We start from the raw sequence: 20600 nt of genomic DNA, 5'->3' as shown, positions 1-20600 counted from the left end.
TCATAGAGAACAGCCGGGACAGGAGGTATTAAGTTGCTCATAGAGAACAGCGGGGACAGGAGGTGTTGCGTTGCTCATAGAGAACAGCGGGGACAGGAGGTGTTGCGTTGCTCATAGAGAACAGCGGGGACAGGAGGTGTTGCGTTGCTCATAGTGAATAGCGGGGACAGGAGGTGTTGCGTTGCTCATAGTGAACAGCGGGAACAGGAGGTGTTGCGTTGCTCATAGTGAACAGCGGGGACAGGAGGTGTTGTGTTGCTCATAGTGAACAATGGGTAGACCTCTACTTTCCCCTCTTTGAGAATGTGGCTGCCCTATGGAAACAGGAGAAAGCAATTAGATTGATAAGAGAGTCTCTTGAAGCTGGTGTGATTTGATCAGATGTAATCTGTTCCTAGAAATGTCTAAGCACTCCCCCAACTTGCTTCCTTGCTAAAAGAGGGCAAGTCAAGTTCTGCTAGATTCACAAGGTTAGTGAAGAGGTAGATTATACTTGTGGATCTGTCACCTGTTTTCTGACCTGCTCTGATGTAGGCGTTTTTGTAAGGTGTCATCACTGCTGGGCCTTATAAAGTTCTGTTTTGTATCGATAATCTGGCAATCTATTCAACATCTAAATGCAACATTCAGATTCGACCAATAAGTCTGTTGGTTTTCAACAAAACAAGCTCTCCTGTAAATGTAGCAGTAAGGCCCCTTTCACACAGGTGCCTCCATTTTGCAGCATCCACTTGATCGTTCCGCTGATCCCGGATGACATGTAAATCTCCACTCACCATGCAGACCAAAGACGGACACACTCCTCTATGGGGAAATTGGGTGAAAATGGACCGCCATTCCATTTTCATCCGATCTGTGGGCAGGAATGGATAGGATAGTGGTGACTGTCAGCAGATACCTGTCATTCCATAGGGGAGAGTGCAAGTTGGTTTTGGGTTTAATACTGCTTTAAATAATGCAGCTACATCCATAGCGGCTGCAGGGCTCACCCAAGCCAATTTCTACATTGCAGCAAGAATTAGCAATTCAAATATATTCAACTCAAACATACTGACAAGGCCCAATTTGGATAGAGCGATATACTTTTTCAACCCTTTACATTGGAAAGTGATTTCTTTTAATGTAATAATTTGCAGTTGATCTCTAGAATTTATAGCACCCTATTACAATGGAAATACATAAATGTGCACAGTTAATGTCTATAAAACGTGTATCAATCCGTTATACAACTCTTGCTCAAATAATTTTTTTTTAGTAATGTGTCAAGTGAAGTCCTTATTTATACAGATACCCCAAAAAAGTCAGCGAAACAATATCCATGCAAACAACGGTAATACATTCTCTACCTTGTGATCACAATACCTGTGTAGATAGAAGTACGCTCATCCTTAAATATGTACCTCTAAAGCATAGGAGGGCCTTACACAGCTTGAAACATCTCCAGATAAGGCTGTCTGTGTATTAACCTTCCAATGTATACATACCTCAGCCCTAAACAAACAAGAAAAAGCAGACTACATATGGAGTTTAATAAGACACATGGCCACTCACTAAAATTACAGGTAGTGCAGAATTATTAGGCAAGTTGTATTTTTGAGGATTCATTTTATTATTGAACAACAACCATGTTCTCCATGAACCCAAAAAACTCATTAATATCAAAGCTGAATATTTTTGGAAGTAGTTTTTAGTTTGTTTTTAGTTTTAGTTATTTTCGGGGGATATCTGTGTGTGCAGGTGACTATTACTGTGCATAATTATTAGGCAACTTAACAAAAAAAAAATATATACCCATTTCAATGATTTATTTTTACCAGTGAAACCAATATAACATCTCAACATTCACAAATATACATTTCTGACATTCAAAAACAAAACAAAAACAAATCAGTGACCAATATAGCCACCTTTCTTTGCAAGGACACTCAAAAGCCTGCCATCCATGGATTCTGTCAGTGTTTTGATCTGTTCACCATCAACATTGCGTGCAGCAGCAACCACAGCCTCCCAGACACTGTTCAGAGAGGTGTACTGTTTTCCCTCCTTGTAAATCTCATATTTGATGATGGACCACAGGTTCTCAATGGGGTTCAGATCAGGTGAACAAGGAGGCCATGTCATTAGTTTTTCTTCTTTTATACCCTTTCTTGCCAGCCACGCTGTGGAGTACTTGGACGCGTGTGATGGAGCATTGTCCTGCATGAAAATCATGTTTTTCTTGAAGGATGCAGACTTCTTCCTGTACCACTGCTTGAAGAAGGTGTCTTCCAGAAACTGGCAGTAGGACTGGGAGTTGAGCTTGACTCCATCCTCAACCCGAAAAGGCCCCACAAGCTCATCTTTGATGATACCAGCCCAAACCAGTACTCCACCTCCACCTTGCTGGCGTCTGAGTCGGACTGGAGCTCTCTGCCCTTTACCAATCCAGCCACGGGCCCATCCATCTGGCCCATCAAGACTCACTCTCATTTCAGAAGTCCATAAAACCTTAGAAAAATCAGTCTTGAGATATTTCTTGGCCCAGTCTTGACGTTTCAGCTTGTGTGTCTTGTTCAGTGGTGGTCGTCTTTCAGCCTTTCTTACCTTGGCCATGTCTCTGAGTATTGCACACCTTGTGCTTTTGGGCACTCCAGTGATGTTGCAGCTCTGAAATATGGCCAAACTGGTGGCAAGTGGCATCTTGGCAGCTGCACGCTTGACTTTTCTCAGTTCATGGGCAGTTATTTTGCGCTTTGGTTTTTCCACACGCTTCTTGCGACCCTGTTGACTATTTTGAATGAAACGCTTGATTGTTCGATGATCACGCTTCAGAAGCTTTGCAATTTTAAGAGTGCTGCATCCCTCTGCAAGATATCTCACTATTTTTGACTTTTCTGAGCCTGTCAAGTCCTTCTTTTGACCCATTTTGCCAAAGGAAAGGAAGTTGACTAATAATTATGCACACCTGATATAGGGTGTTGATGTCATTAGACCACACACCTTCTCATTACAGAGATGCACATCACCTAATATGCTTAATTGGTAGTAGGCTTTCGAGCCTATACAGCTTGGAGTAAGACAACATGCATAAAGAGGATGATGTGGTCAAAATACTCATTTGCCTAATAATTCTGCACTCCCTGTAGAAGAAAAGAGGTTTAACCTTAAACTACATAGAGGGTTCTTTACTGTAAAGGCCGTACACACAATCTGATTTTCCGACGGGAAATGTGTGATGGCAGGCTGTTGTCCGGAAAACCGACCATTTGTATGCACCATTGGACAATTGTCGGATTTTCCGCCAACAAATGTTGGATGGCATGCTTTAAAAATTTTTGACAACAAATGTGTATTGTCGGAAAATCCAATGGTTGGAACAAAAGTCCTTCAGACAAAACTCCAAAGTAAAAACACATATGCTCAGAAGCAATGCTAATTCATTAATTGATTCATTTGATTCTGGTGGTGTGTTTCATCTTAAAGTCCCACAATCCCCAATTCCTTTCTTCCCCTGGTGTTCCCTCCCTCCCCTTTCTTTTCCTTTCCCATTGAACTCCATTTGTCACTACTAATGGGGCTAGAGGCTGCAGCCTAGCTTACCAGCTGCATTCTCATTTATAGTCCCAAGGTTACCTTGTTACTCAAAGTTTACATATGTCCTTTCCTACTCCCTCCTCGTGTCCCTTCCACCTTCCTTGCTATATCGAATCACTAGGGATGGAGCCATTGGTTTACCTACAGCCACTGCCTCATTAAAAGTCCCAACACATACCTCCTTCTTCAATTATGTTTCAGGGATGGAAACACACACACTTTTTTATATATTTCCCCATACCTAGTACTATCTGTGACATTCATCATTTTGCCCCTTTGGGGCGATTTTTATTCCTTTGGGACAGCCCACCTCGATGGGCTAAATTGGGGGGTTCTTGTGGTTCATTCCTCTATCCCCCGGGAGCTGCGACGCGCACTGGGTCCTCCCCTTTTCCCCCTCTGACCTGTCATCACACAGGGATATGGGCACGGGGATATGGGCATCGACGCCACGCTCACACGAGTGACGCCATTATTGGCGTCACATACTGGCGTGGTCCGTAGTCATCAGCGTGCATCACGTGGGAGGGCTGAGCGCCTATTTGAGAGCGGTACCCACTTTGTTGTGGGCGCCTTCTCTTCCACAGCACGCAGCGTGTCGTTGGTGTGGGTCTGCGGTGAATTGACTGGCAATCACGAACACATCCCTATGGACTACCTACTATGCCTCTTTATTGGGCGTCTGGTGCTATTTCTACATGCAAATGGACCTCACTGGTCACCCACTGTTCCAGGTAACCTTTGGCTATCTGCGGTCCAGTTTGTTCCTTCCCTAAGTGTTATCTTTACTCCATGTCACCATATACTGGCACTCCATTATTGAACTACCGTTCTTTTGCTTATGGTTCTCTTGTGGGCTATGGTTTTTACTAATTCCAATCTAACTACTTTCACATTTGGTTTTTCCCCAGTCACTCACTCCTGTGGTTACCTACTTTGTTATCACACACTCTTCCATGGACACAATTTTAATGTTGTTCACTTTACCTTATAGCTGGTGCTAACCACTTTACTGACACCCCATTATTATTATTTAATATATCCACAGGAACCTTATGGGTTTTTATGTAACGTATACCCCAACTATGGTTGCTGATAGGGGAAATCTCGCCTTTGTATCTTATGTCCTACTACCAGTGTCCATTGCCATTTTTCTGCCGCAGTACCACCACCTCAGCTCCCCCTGAGGGATTATGTTTTTTCCACAATGCTCCCAGTTACCAACATTGGTGGTTATAATCTACGCCATTCATTGATCAATCTACCCATAGGTAAGACTGTTGGGACTCTACTTTACGTCCCCTCTTAGATCTTTATATGTACTAAATTACCATTTAGCATAATTTACCTTATTATATCCATAGATATACCCAGGCCTTAATTGCTCCTGATGAGTGGAGGCCATCCACGAAACGCGTCGAGCTATATACGGATGTTCTGTCACAGTAAACCATACTATACCATATGTCCTTTACCCTTGAAAATCATGAATCAATGCATTTTAAATGTTGTCAACTAATAGCATGTCTATCATGTTTTTAGACAATCATGTCTGTATGTATTTCTACTGTATATTATATACAACAATTTGGATACAGTGTTGCATGTTATGTTATGTCATAGGTACATTTATGTTTTATAATAATATATGATTTACCAATCATGCCTACTACGATTTGTACAGTATCTATTGCTATATATGCATTGTTCAGTCTGCTATGCTGCATCCAATAAATGTCTTTTTATTCTAATTCATTAATTGATTCTGGTGGTGTGTTTCATCTTAAAGTCCCACAATCCCCAATTCTTGCCTTCCCCTGGTGTTCCCTCCTCCCCTTTCTTTTCCTTTCCCATTGAACTCCATTTGTCACTACTAATGGGGCTAGAGGCTGCAGCCTAGCTTACCAGCTGTATTCTCATTTATAGTCCCAAGGTTACCTTGTTACTCAAAGTTTACATATGTCCCTTCCACCTTCCTTGCTATATTGTATGCAATACAAGTTCATGGCCTTCAGAAAAAAGTCCTACGCTTTGTCCACGGAACATCAGATTGTGTGTACCAGGCATAAGAGCGGCAAGGATGTGGAATTCCCTTCCACAGGCGGTGGTTTCAATGGGGGGCATCAATAGTTTAAAAAAACTATTAGATAAGCACCTGAACGACCACAACATACAGGGATATACAATGAAATACTGACATATAATCACACACATAGGTCGGACTTGATGGACTTTTTTCAACTATAGTGTTCACTGTATTACCATTTATTAAAACAATAAAAAGCTGAAACAAAAAATAAAAATATCAAATTTTAAAAGTGCAATAGGCGCTCTTATGAAGTCCTGCTGTAGTCTGATACACATAAAGGGCCTGAGCCTGTTATTTTAATGACACCATCTTGCTAATGGGTGCTTGAGATCCATGAGAGTAGTGGTGAGCTGTGCAATTGGTGTCATTCATTTGGTTTACATATATCAGATTGGTCTTATATGTACTTTTACTACTCTGCTTGTGAGCATTTCTAATCCTTATTATTTCTGAATATAGCATTTAGAGAACACAAAGAAAGTTAAGGATGGTGATCTAGTGTTATGCAGAGGAATCTTTGCTCTGGTAGACCGAAAAACAACCCTTCATCTGGATGACTGAGCAGCATTTCATCACTGCGGGAAAACAAGCATGTCAGACTATATTCTTGTAGAGGACATTCCAGTTTCAAATCACACCCTTATGTCTGCATTGGAAGTATAGTTCCTGCACTATTTTTTGCAAGTTGCCTAGACTATATCTGTGCATGAAGGCGCTCAGATGTCTTCCAAGTTACACCTAAAGTAGCACTGAAATTCTACTTTGAAATTGTGCTACTAATTTCAATGTCATGATCGGTGTGATTGGGGTTTTAGATGCATTTTATACATTATACCACTTGTTGGATTTATTGTGATTTTGTTTCACAGTTTGTCATTTTGGTAGTAATGTTTACAGTTTGTTTTCCCTATTTTTATATCACTTTATTATTAAAGGGTTTTGCTGTGAATTGAGTTTAGCGAGGGCAGCCCTGCACTACATATTTTGTTGGATGTAAACATAATGCTAGACTCTAGTGAACTCTGCACTAATGTAATTAACAAAACAAAGGGATAGAATATTTTTTTTTATATAAACAGAAAAAAATATGTCCTTAAATATGCTGCTTCTACTAGTATCCACAAACATATATACATGTGTAATGCTATACCTTTGTGAATATAATAAACATACAATAGTGAATGCAATGCACACAAAGCAAGTGCAAAGTCCAACAGAATCACAACATAAGCTTAAAGCGGAGCTCCATCCAAAAGGGGGGAAATTCTGCTTGAGTCTGGGTTCACATGTGAGAATTGGATGTGGCTTCCCCGCATTCCAATTCGCATGACTTACGAGTGTGTGCCTGGCTGGGGGGGCTGCGGGTACCTGTTTTTTACAGTTATTTTCCCAGAAAACTGCAGGACCATTCGCAATGTGCAGCATAGCTCAGAGCAGTGCACACTCGACTGAGGCAGCAAGCGGTCACAAGCAGGCGTCCAGTGTTGAGATGCCAGGGGACAGAGGGAAGGGATGGCTCGGGTGAGTACATCTCTGGATCCTGGGACAGGCGAGTGTCTTTACTTTCAGTAGCTACAGTTTTTGTAGTTAGCTGCTTAAAAAAAAAAAAAAAATCATGATGGAGCTCCTCTTTTTTACCTCCACACTGATTAAATTATGTAGAAGTCAATTAAAAGTATATAATGTGCAATGACGACTTCTTGGGACCACTTACGTTCTCCAACATCCCGTGAATCACCATTGAGGACACTCAATCTAAAATGCACCTAATGGAGTCCATGGACCTCATATTCTAGAAGTCACAAATGCTCTTTCGTAAAATTAAAAAGATGGTAGCCGACTAAGGAAATCACTCCAACTGTCCCAGGTTATTCCTCTTCACTTCCAGGAATGCTCTCGTTATATGTATCTCAAAGAACATACATAGCGTAACCCCATAAAATGAAATAAAATCTCTGAGCGTTCAGCTATACAGCACACATGCATAGTGCCATCAGATTGTACCCTGCCCTACGCACGTTTCATCAGAAATAGCATCTTTGGGAAACACAATCCCCATGAGGCATTTAACTCACCAGCTACCACGGATCTAGATGGCGCTGTTGAATCCGACTCAGTAAGTAGCAAAAGGCTTGCAGGAACTTGGTGACCAGACTGGGCTGACTATTGGATCGAGATTATCCAGCCTGTATTGAAGATCTCCACAGGAAAAATCCCAGTAAAAGGGAAAAAAAAAAAAAGGGAAAAGGGCTTTGGTAGCACAGGTCCCAAGGAGGGAATGCTGTCCTTTTACAATATGACAATATGCAAGCCAATTATATCTGCCTAGTGTTGAGAGGGGGTTTTATACCATCTAGGTCTCTCCATAGGTGGTGCCTAGTGTCCTAATCTTGTAGGTTGGCACTATAAAACTCTATGGTCAAGAATAGAGGAGCTCTGTCCATTAATGAACATAAGAGAATTTTTTTTCCCTTGATTGGGTATTGTCTTCAAAATGAACGCCAACTTAACTTCACCTCATTTACTTAGCCAACTAAAATTCGCTTTGTAAAAGTGAAAGCTCCCTTTGCAATGTAAACCTTGTCAACTCATTTAGTAAATCAACCCTATTGAGTGACAGCCTACTGTGGCTGCTAACAACATATCTGACATGGTGGCACCCAACAACCTCAGGGCATTTGAATGTTTACATATAGGAGGCATTTACAAGAAAATATTCTGCATAAAATATGTTAAATGCACATATAATCTAATGGAAAGGTTTTTGTTATAATGAATGGTCTGGCAAAAGTCTCTGAAAAAAGAAAGCCAATATAGCCACGATATCGAATGACTGGTGAGCTGCGATATTTTACATTTTTGTTCCTGGATTTATCCTTTAATAAAAAGTCCCAAAAGCTGGCAGGGCATACTGGCACGGTTTGGTAGTCACCATTAACATTGGACCAGTTTGAATAGAAAATGAGTAGCTGCAATTGCTGACTTTTGTAATGTCATTTTCACGCTTTCCTTTTTCTCAACACCATATCTGCATATAATGGTTCCAGGTTTGTGACTAAGGCCGGCCATATACGGAGCAAATTTCTTTCCTGCAACACCCCTTACCACATGTGTTGGACCATAAACTATAATGGTCATATACACATTTGATGCAGCATCAGAGCCGGCATCTAATAAAAGTCGTTTTCGCTCAGCAGCAGATCCCAGTATGTAACCAAAAGATGAAAGAACAGACAGACTACCATAGAGAAGCCCATTTACCATTCCATAATTAGTTAGAACTAGTAAGAAGTATATCAAAGTAACTTGTATTTAATACAATTCAAAAGATGCTGTTCTACCTTATTTAAAAGGCTTTTAATGCACATTTACTTATGCACATTATGTATGCTCATTAATTTAGGTATTTTATTTTTAACAGCACTGCTTATAATTTCCACACATTGTTCATGATCTGGTATCACAGTTGGTTAAGTGGCTGCTTGCTATTCTATTGTTTTATGACCTAGCATGGATTTTTAACCACTTCCAGACCTTAGGTGTTTTTCAGATTCGGTGTTTGCAAGACTAAAACATTTTTTTCTGCTAGAAAATTACTTAAAACCCCCAAACATTATATATTTTTTTTCTAACACCCTAGAGAATAAAATAGTGGTCATTCCAATACTTTTTGTCACACCATATTTGCGCAGCGGTCTTACAAGCGCACTTTTTTTGGAAAAAATTCACTTTTTTTAATTAAAAAATAAGACAACAATAAATTTGGCCCAATTTTTTTTATATATTGTGAAAGATAATGTTACGCCGAGTAAAATGATACCCAACATGTCACGCTTAAAAATTGCGCCCGCTCCTGGCATGGCGTCAAACTTTTACCCTTAAAAATCTCGATAGGCGATGTTTAAAAAATTGTAGAGATTGCATTTTTTGAGCTACAGAGTAGTCCTAGGGCTAGAATTATTGCTCTTGCTCTAACGATCGCGGCGATACCTCACTTGTGTGATTTGAACACCGTTTTCATATGCGGGCGCTACTCGCGTATGCGTTCGCTTCTGCGCGCGAGCTGGTCGGGACGGGGCGCTTTAAAACATTTTTTTTTTGTTTTCTTATTTCTTTTTATTTATTTTATTACTTTTTACACTGAAAAAAAAAATTGATCACTTTTATTCCTATTATAAGGAATGTAAACATCCCTTGTAATAGAAAAAAGCATTACAGGTCCTCTTAAATATGAGATCTGGGGTCAAAAAGACCTCAGATCTCATATTTAGACTAAAATGCAAAAAAAAATTAAAAAAATTTGAAACTGTCATTTTTTCAAATGACAAAAAAAAAATTGTCTCTTTAAGATGTTGGGCGGGACTGACGTTTTGACGTCACTTCCGCCCAGCAGAGCTATGGGGACGGGCGAAGGAGATTTCTCCTTCAGTCTCGTCCCCAGTCACCAGCCGAACGGTCCCGATCTCCTCCGCCGCTACCGACGGCTCCGGTAAGCGGCAGAGGGCGCGGGAGAGCGGCGGGGCCCTCTCCCGCCACCGATAACGGCGATCTCGCTGCGAATCCGTCGCGGAGACCGCCGTTATCGTGTACCAGACCGCGCACACTAAAGATCTAAAGATCGATACCTCGGTTGTGGCAGGAGAAGCTGCAGTTACCGAGATATCAATCTTTAAAAAGAGGACATACATCGTGCGCAGGTCTGGAAGTGGTTAAAGAATATGAGTAATGAACACTGCCAGTGTTTGGCTGAAAAAAAAAATATACTAATATATATATATATATATATATATATATATATATATATATATACATACATACACAGTGATGAAAATAAGTATTTAAACACCCTGCTATTTTGCAAGTTCTCCCACTTGGAAATCATGGAGGGGTCTGAAATTGTTATCGTAGGTGCATGTCCACTGTGAGAGACATAATAAAAAAAAAAAAATCCAGAAATCACAATGTATGATTTTTTTAACTATTTATTTGTATGATACAGCTGAAAATAAGTATTTGAACACCTGAGAAAATCAATGTTAATATTTGGTACAGTAGCCTTTGTTTGCAATTACAGAGGTCAAACGTTTCTTGTAGTTTTTCACCAGGTTTGCACACACTGGAGGAGGGATTTTGGCCCACTCCTCCACACAGATCTTCTCTAGATCAGTCAGGTTTCTGGGCTGTCGCTGAGAAACATGGAGTTTGAGCTCCCTCCAAAGATTCTCTATTGGGTTTAAGTCTGGAGACTGGCTAGGCCACGCCAGAACCTTGATATGCTCCTTACAGAGCCACTCCTTGGTTATCCTGGCTGTGTGCTTCGGGTCATTGTCATGTTGGAAGACCCAGCCTCGACCCATCTTCAAAGCTCTAACTGAGGGAAGGAGGTTGTTGCCCAAAATCTCGCAATACATGGCCCCGGTCATCCTCTCCTTAATACAGTGCAGTCGCCCTGTCCCATGTGCAGAAAAACACCCCCAAAGCATGATGCTACCACCCCCATGCTTCACAGTAGGGATGGTGTTCTTGGGATGGTACTCATCATTCTTCTTCCTCCAAACACGGTTAGTGGAATTATGACCAAAAAGTTATATTTTGGTCTCATCTGACCACATGACTTTCTCCCATGACTCCTCTGGATCATCCAAATGGTCATTGGCAAACTTAAAGCGGTGGTTCACCCTCCTTCACATCATTAGACCATTACATTCGGCATCGTAGCGCGAGCTACGGTATGCCGGTCTTAAATTTTTAATCCCCGTACTCACTGTGCTATCGATGATTGAAGAATCCGACTCCCGCGGGGAATGGGCGTGCCTATGGAGAGGGAGGATGATTGACGGCCGGCTCTGGCACGTCACGCTCCCCGAAGACAGCCGGAGTAGGTCTCGGCTATTCACGGCGCCTGCGCACAGGCTATGCGCAGGCGCCGTGAATAGCCAAGCCTATTTCGGCTATTTCCGGAGAAGCGTGACGTGCCAGGGCCGGCCGTCAATCACCTTCTCTCACCATAGGAACGCCCATTCCCCGGATTCTTCAATCATCGATAGCACAGTGAGTACGGGGATAAAAAATGTAAGACCGGCATACCGTAGCTCGCGCTACGATGCCGAATGTAATGGTCTAATAAAAAAAAACTTTTTTTTTTTTTTTTAACAGGGTGAACCCCCGCTTTAAGACGGGCCTTGACATGTGCTGGTTTAAGCAGGGGAACCTTCCGTGCCATGCATGATTTCAAACCATGACGTCTTAGTGTATTACCAACAGTAACCTTGGAAACGGTGGTCCCAGCTCTTTTCAGGTCATTGACCAGCTCCTCCCGTGTAGTCCTGGGCTGATTTCTCACCTTTCTTAGGATCATTGAGACCCCACGAGGTGAGATTTTGCATGGAGCCCCAGTCCGAGGGAGATTGACAGTCATGTTTAGCTTCTTCCATTTTCTAATGATTGCTCCAACAGTGGACCTTTTTTCACCAAGCTGCTTGGCAATTTCCCCGTAGCCCTTTCCAGCCTTGTGGAGGTGTACAATTTTGTCTCTAGTGTCTTTGGACAGCTCTTTGGTCTTGGCCATGTTAGTAGTTGGATTCTTACTGATTGTATGGGGTGGACAGGTGTCTTTATGCAGCTAATGACCTCAAACAGGTGCATCTAATTTAGGATAATAAATGGAGTGGAGGTGGACATTTTAAAGGCAGACTCCCAGTTGATGGTGGCTTCACATGTGGACTCTCTGATCAGAAGTGCATTCCTTGATCAAAAGTGCGAGTTAAAAACCAGGAGTTTGAAACAGGAGGTAAGACAGGAGTCTTCATTATTTTTTTTTTAATCACTGATCCAGAACAAGCTTGCAGCTAATAAAGTTGGAACTCTTGCTATATAGATTCAGCGGTGCAGCAGACGCTCTCATCTTGGTCTGCTCACCCCAGGGATAGTGAGAGCAGGACGCTCTCAAACGAGTCGGCTCTCCCCAGGGATAGTGCAGCCAGGCAGGGTCCACCACACCCCCCTAGCCAATTGATCCAGGGTTGCACCGATCGCCGTTAAGGGGTCAGGAAGGAATTTTTTCCCCCGATCGCTGCAGATTGGCACAGCACGCCTGGGGTTTTTCGCCTTCCTCTGGACCAATCGGGGAGAGAAGACTCAACGAGTGACGGCTCACTTGGACAGTCTTCCACCCATCACGTCCGGCGTCTCGCGGCTCTTCCCGCATCCGCGCCAGACCAGGCCTCATTCGCGGCCGCCGCAATTAGGAAAGACTGACGACAATGTGACTGGCGACAATGGCTAATCTGCGATACTCTGCGGACTCTATTCGGGGTCTGAGACAATTCGCAACAGCATTACCAGCCGTCACCAAAAAGGCCTTAAAAATAGAGCAACTTTTGAGATTCGATCGACGATCGACCATCAAAAATTTTAACTATTTAACCCAGCTCGAGCACATATCATGTGCTTTGATCAACACAAGATCGGCAGTAAAACACCGATTAGAAATCCACGATTTCTTACTACAAAACGATCTAGACTGCCTCTTTATTACAGAAAGCTGGCTCTCAGACGACTGCAACACCATTCTCGGAGAATTGGTGCCAGAAAACTATCGCATTATAACGGAAAACAGAATAGGGCAAAGAGGAGGAGGCCTGGCGGTGATCCACAAGAATCGCATTACAATCACTAAGCCAGCCCTTCAAAATCCTCTTCCATTCATGGAAACCCTTACTCTTCATTTTCAAACTTCCCCCCAGGAAACTGTTCACATTCTCCTCTGCTATAGGCCACCTGGGCCAAAATCGCAGTTTTTGCCATCATTAACGGAGTTTATATCCACTTATACCCTTAACAGCAAACACCTTTTGCTGCTCGGGGACTTTAATCTGTGGGCCAACTCCTCACAGGATCCCATTGCGGACGCCTGCATTAATCACCTGGAGGGATTAGTGCTACAGCAACTTATATGCGGGCCAACACATGCTTCAGGTCACACACTCGACCTAATTTTCAGACAAAATCTGAAAATAAGCATTTTAGAAAATGAACCATTGCCATGGACAGACCACCATGCAATTAATTTCATAATCTCCAAAATTCCCCCAGTGATAAAAGCACCCAAGCCGGTGACAATACACTGGGCTAGATCTCAGAAGAAGCTCCATTCGGAACTCTTCAAATCTACCTTGGGAAACAGAATCAAAACAATCCATCCACATCAAACAGCCGCAGATACACTGGATGCCATAAACGCAGCCCTGCTACAGTCAGCCGATTTAGTAGCACCGAAACGCAAAGCCTGCATCCGAAAAAGAAAGTCCGGCTGGTTCAACAACCAGCTGTCGCTTCTGAAGCAAGAGCGCAGAAGGGCGGAAGCCGCCTGGAAAAGAAGTCCTGCAGAGGATAACCTCAACATCTACAAGGCAATAACAACACGATATCATAAAGAAATCTTCAAAGCCAAGAAACATCATTTTTCTATGGCGATTAACAGCGCCCTAAACCGCCCCCGTGAACTCTTCAAGATGGTCACCCAGACCATGAATCCAGGATGTCTTGAAGTCCCCAACTCAGACACCCAAGAGTTCTGCAATGAACTATCGGATTTCTTCATCAACAAAATTGAAAGAATCCGGGAAAGCATCATGCAAAACAATACCCCCCTCAACCCCACCGTCAATCAACCACAAAACACCCACAGAAACGCTCTACAATCAACAAAGTTCACTCTGGAACCGATCTCCATCGATACCACAAAAAATATCATTGGTGCTTTGCGGAACAGCACATCGCCCAATGATATCATCCCCACCAAACTGCTGAAGGAATGTGCCGACATCCTGGCACCACCCATCACACGGCTTATAAACCAGTCATTTAAGGAAGGCACAGTGCCATCCCTGTTGAAAGAGGGCACAATCCAGCCCATCTTGAAAAAACCTAACCTGGATCCCAAGGACCCAACTCACCGCCGTCCCATAACAGGCCTAAATGTTCTCTCCAAGATAATGGAGAAAGTAGTGGTACAACAGCTGCAACAGCATCTAGATACCCACAATCTACTGGATCCATTACAATCAGGCTTCCGTCCCGGACACGGGACAGAAACGGCCTTACTCAAAATATGGGACGATGCCCTCGAGGCCGCCGACGAAGGAGAATCTTGTCTCCTGGTTCTGCTGGACCTAAGCGCAGCCTTTGACACGGTAGACCACAAACTGTTACTGATGCGACTAGCCAAGGTAGCAGAAGTCGCAGAAGGTGATTTACCATGGTTTTCTTCCTTTCTTGAAAACCGATCACAAACAGTTAAATTGGGTTGTTTCACGTCGGAAAAGCGCACGGTGTCATGTGGAGTCCCCCAAGGATCCCCCCTGTCACCGGTGCTTTTCAACATCTATCTTCGCCCTCTCTTTGATATTATCAGTAGCCAAGAACTACTCTATCACTCTTATGCAGACGATACGCAACTGTATTTTCGCATCTGCACCAAAAAGGATCATCATCCCAGTTTAGAGAAATGTCTCTCTTTGATAGAAAACTGGATGACTAAGAGTTATCTTAAACTCAACAGTTCAAAAACAGAACTCCTTATGTTTCACGCAAGCCGAAAGAGTCAACTGGCAACAACCTGGACACCCCCGCCCATTCTGGGCCAAATCATCACCCCTAGCTCCAAAGTCAAAAGTCTCGGGGTCATCTTCGACACCTTCATGACAATGGACGCACAAATAGGGTCAGTAGTCAGCGGAGCGCACCATCTGTTGCGCCTACTACGCAGACTTATTCCATTTATCCCCAAAGAAGACGTAGCAGTCGTGGTGGGAACAATCGTGAATTCCAGACTGGACTATGCTAACGCCCTGTACCTCGGACTCCCAAAGTACCAAATCTCCCGTCTGCAAGTCGTTCAGAATACGGCCGCCAGACTGGTGACTGGGAAAAAAAAATGGGAATCAATCTCACCTTCGTTGAGAACCCTTCACTGGCTGCCAGTAAAAGACAGAATTGCATTTAAAGCACTCTGCCTGACACATAAGTGCATCCATGGGAAGGCTCCGCAATATCTTTGCGACAAGATAGAACCTCACAATTCGAATCGCGTTCTGCGATCCACCGACCAAAATCTGGTCAGGGTACCAAAAACCAAATACAAGTCCAAAGGAGAAAGAAGGTTTGCTTTTCAGGGTCCTAGACTATGGAACGCTTTACCAACCAGCATTCGGTTGGAGGAAAACCACCTGACTTTCAGAAGACGGATCAAAACTCTGCTCTTTTGATGTCATGAGACACGAACAACTAGCGCCCAGAAGCGATTCAGTTCGCATGCGCCGCGCTTTATAAGTTTTTCATTCATTCATTCCCTAACAGGTCTTTGAGGGTCAGAATTCTAGCTGATAGACAGGTGTTCAAATACTTATTTGCAGCTGTATCATACAAATAAATAGTTAAAAAATCATAAATTGTGATTTCTGGAATTTTTTTTTTTGATTATGTCTCTCACAGTGGACATGCACCTATGATGACAATTTCAGACCCCTCCATGATTTCCAAGTGGGAGAACTTGCAAAATAGCAGGGTGTTCAAATACTTATTTTCCTCACTATATATATATATATATATATATATATATATATATATATATATATATATATATATATATAAAGGAGTTGCAAACTACACCTGTTGACAGACATCCAGGATTGTAGAGATTTCCCAAAGATTTGAAGCGGGGTTTAGAATTAAAATTCACAGATGTCTGGGCAGAGAAGTGTCTTCCGGCAGAGGTCCGGATCGCATGTTTGCGACACAGACCCTTCACGTCACAGTCGCTTTATATATCCCAAGCCTAGTCTTGCATCCTTGGTCCCCACTGCATATCACAATTTCCCCCTTTACATCACCCCCCATCCCCTTCACCAGTAGTCTTCTGAACCCACCCCCATCTTTCATCACAGTGTCCTCCTCTTCACATCACCCCCCCCCCCCACAGTAGTGTCGTCCTCTGCCCACCATAAAAGTTTTTTTTCCTTGGCCCCTCCCCGTCCCCCACTTCAGTGTCCTCCTCTGTCCCCCCTCCCCCACAAGAGTGTGCTTCTTTGCCCCCCTCACATTACACCCTGCTGCCCTATCCTTCACAGACAGGTTTTAGCCCCTTCACTTGCCTACCTCACTGGCGCACTGAGCAGAGTGGAGGGCAGGAGGCAGGAGGCACAGAAACACTGGACAGAGGTGAGCCTTTGTAGTTAACTTTCAAATTAACAAGATGGTGAATGGTTGCTAGGACCGCCCTGCTCTTAGCAACCATTCACCTGCCAATTATCTTTAAAAGTTAACTTGTTATTAATATATCATTTTATTAAAGTTTTTTTTGCAACATTTAGTAAAGACCATTATTATAGTTAGATAAAGAACACACAGAGCAACCATTTATATAAAGTTGTTGTTCAATAGCACCTACATCCCTACTATATATGTAGAATAACCCCAAAGCGGGGAAAGGAAGTGGGATTTTTAACGGTGCTAATTGAAAATCAAATCATATTTAGAGACAGTAGTTCATAAAAAATTAATATTTTTATTCACAAAATTCATAATAGTTAAAAATGAAGAGACAGGAGATACAACGCAGTGCATTCTCTTCTACAAAGTCAGGGTTAACAGTCCTACATGTTTCGCCTTAATTTAGGCTTCATCAGGGACATATACAAAGACTTTGATTTATCTAGAAATAGACAAATAGTTTAATAAATACAATTTTACTGCAACAATATTAGCCTCTAAACAGCGGCATATACTGGCTGCCTATGAGGATACACAGGAGTTTGGAGGTATCAATCAATATACGTATTTATGAATTTATCTGCATTCTTTAAATTTTTCTGTTTAGAGGCTAATATTGTTGTTGCAGTAAAATTGTATTTATTAAACTATTTATGTCTATTTCTAGATAAATCAAAGTCTTTGTACGTCCCTGAGGAAGTCTAAATTAAGGCGAAACATGTAGGATTGTTAACCCTGACTTTGTAGAAGAGAATGCACTGCGTTGTATCTCCTGTCTCTTCATTTTTAACCATTATGAATTTTGTGAATAAAAATATGAATTTATTATTATAGTTAGTGTTTAGGTCATAAATGCCACATTTGCATTGGCAGTTCTTGCTCCTGCTCTCCATCCAGTGCTGCTGCTACTCCCCCTTTCACTCTGCTGTGAAAATGACAGTGGCAGAGGCTGGGGGGGAAAAGCCAGCTCCAAAATAGCGACCACTGTGGTCTGGATGGGACAGTGATTCAGTCTGGAACTGAACCACAGTCCCCAATCAGGGTTGTATACCTGCAATTAATGATTCTTGAGTCCAATGAAACAGGGCCCACCAGCAGCCAGATGTTCCCTGAAGAAGGCTGTCTACATGTACAAATAGGTGGTGGTTAAAAACCACTGTTGTCATATAGAGGACAAATAGTCATACAGGCTGGCGGTGCATGATCACTCTGAACATGGTAATAAATGGCCTAAACCAATGGGCCAAAACAAAACTTAGCTTAGAATAAAGCCATTCAGGGATACTGTAAGGGTCAATAATGGGCATGTACAATGTCAACAGCATTAACTGTCGCACTTTTTTTTACAAATAAACTTCCAAATCTGAACTGGTCACTTTCCCTCATTGAGAAAAAAGTGGTTTGAACCTATGTGCAGCTTCCTCATTGGGCAAGTTACAAGATTATTGCTAATCACCCTGTTTGAGGGTTGGTATTTTAACACCAGGCTTTTACCATCTTCAAGGGCCATAATCTGTTTACACCAGATTCTAGAATCTTCTAGGGGTAGAAAAGAAACACGCCACAAAGTCTAAACTGTTTATACTATACATTTTATACAAATTTTTTTAAAAAAAGGAAAAGAAACAAGAAGACACACAATGGAAACATTTGACCATACTGTTTGCAGAGATTGCATCACCTAATGCCCCAACTTAAAAAATAGCAAGTAGAAATCTGCAATTTACACCCTTTTTCATCTGTATTGCTGAAGCTAACAGTCCAACGGAGATTTTCATAAAAATTATATTTAAAAAGAAAACAAAAAAAACACAAAAAGCTGTGCCTGGGTGTGCAAATCATCTCCAACGTACACTTGTATAAAGATCATTCATCCAGAAAAAGTGTGTGGGGTTGTACGTCCTACGCAGGTGCTCAAGGCCATAATCCAAGACACTGTGGATAGTTAAACTCGCTTTGGGTGGGTTACCAAAACCATATTACATATTATATATACACACACACATAGAAATTATCTTTTTTTTTCCCATTTTGTAAGGCAATGAAATGGTGACAATTTAATTCATACTAGAACAAAAAAAATATATATTTTTCTCTCGTTTCTTCTTCCTGGACTTTCGGCCAAACATCAGGGTAGGAGGAGGAAAACACATAAAAACATGCGACTCTTGGTTCATGTACACAAAAATATTCCCACAATGTTTTTAATATATTTTATGTGTGTTTTCTTTAAAAATGCCATTTGGTGTATCCATAATTTGGGGATGAGAGCACAGAGAGGGGGTAGGGAAATAAAGTAACGCTAGGGAAAGAAAAATTGCGTTTAGACACCAATTCAGTTTGTGTCTATTGCACATTCAATCTAACCTTTTTGAAAAAAAAAAGTAAAAAAAAATTCATCAGGCGATACACGCTTTCGACCAAAGGTGTTGGGAGAGGAAAGGCACTGCAAAGAATAATTGTGCCCATTATTTGTTTGCAGGCATATGGAAATTCCTTTTAGAAAAATAAGTCTACCCATTCATCCGTTTATGCACAACTCTGTGCTGCGTGTATAGTCCTATAGCTGATGCATCTTTAAGCCCCCCATATATAACTTAAATAATGTTTTTAAAACTCCCCAGAGATGCATATGACGGCCTGGGGACAGGTCAGGAGGGAGTCAGACTGCCATCAGCAGGTGCAGGTTCAGTGCATTTGTAAAGAGCAATTTGAGTTCTGCGTCTCATTTAACACAAAGAAGCCCCCCCACGTTGGCCATGAACTCTTCCAAACTTTTCAGGAAGGACATCTTCTGTTTGCGGTCCAGAGTGGGAGGAGTGCTGCTTGCCGTAAGCTTGTTAAAGGCATCTGCTAAACGCTGGTAGATAACAGGATCCTGTTGACTAGATAATAGTGTTTCGACTAACTCAGCATACTCTGCCTACAGGGGGGGGAAAAACAGGAATGAGAAGAGCAAATTGCATATATCCGACATGCAAAACAGATGAAGAATGTTTCCAATTGTCAGCATCTTTGTAGAACTTTATATTTAAGCACTACAATATACCAGTACCAAGAAGAGCTAGAGATGAACAGTAGTGAAGGTGTAGGTAAAAGTGTACATCCAGCCAAAACCTTTCCTGATTTTGGAAGGAACAGAGAAGGGTTAGAACCCCTGATGCATTTTCAATGCTTTTAAGAGATTCTCTTCGCCCTCCCTTTACATTTACAGCTGCACACAGAAGTTTTTTTTACCTTCATGCATAGAATGCATAAAGGGTGAAGCCTTCGGAGGCTTCACCCTTTTGGAAAACTGGATATGATAAAAGGGCAGCAGGCTATTGGGTTAAATGCTGCTAAGCAAATATAGAAACATATCTGTAGCTGGGTTTAGTGGTCCGATTTAGATGCTGAACACTATCACTGCCTGCTTACTTTTCCATCAGCAGAAAGCTATGCAGACTATTTGAACCGTATGAACACAAGTGGAAAAATCTTCCAACTTTTATAAGCCACAAACTCCATGAAGTTTAAAGGGCCAAAGAGCCAAGAAATAAGCTGAAAACATTCATGTAAATTTACAGCAAAAATGTATTGGTGAAGAACTTACAATAAAGCAAAAAATAGAAATTCAGACCATAGAAATTACACAAGAAAACAAGATTATATTGTGTGTTTTATCAGT

At 42.0% G+C, this 20600-nt stretch overlaps 1 protein-coding gene across 2 annotated transcripts in view; it reads right to left on the bottom strand.

Annotated features, from left to right (window-relative positions):
- Positions 1–18497: 18497 nt before the first annotated feature.
- Positions 18498–20600, bottom strand: part of XPO4 (exportin 4) — a 170534-nt gene continuing 168431 nt past the window's right edge. For both annotated transcript variants that reach the window (XM_040340532.1, XM_040340533.1), the window contains exon 23: positions 18498–19856. In XM_040340532.1, coding sequence (XP_040196466.1) covers positions 19659–19856 — 198 coding nt within the window. In that variant the 3' untranslated portion in view covers positions 18498–19658. The remainder of the gene's footprint in view (positions 19857–20600) is intronic.

Source organism: Rana temporaria, chromosome 2 (assembly GCF_905171775.1).
Source record: "Rana temporaria chromosome 2, aRanTem1.1, whole genome shotgun sequence".
Classification (NCBI taxonomy): domain Eukaryota; kingdom Metazoa; phylum Chordata; class Amphibia; order Anura; family Ranidae; genus Rana; species Rana temporaria.
Note: the sequence above shows the minus strand (reverse complement) of the source record. Positions and strands in the feature narration are given on the sequence as shown.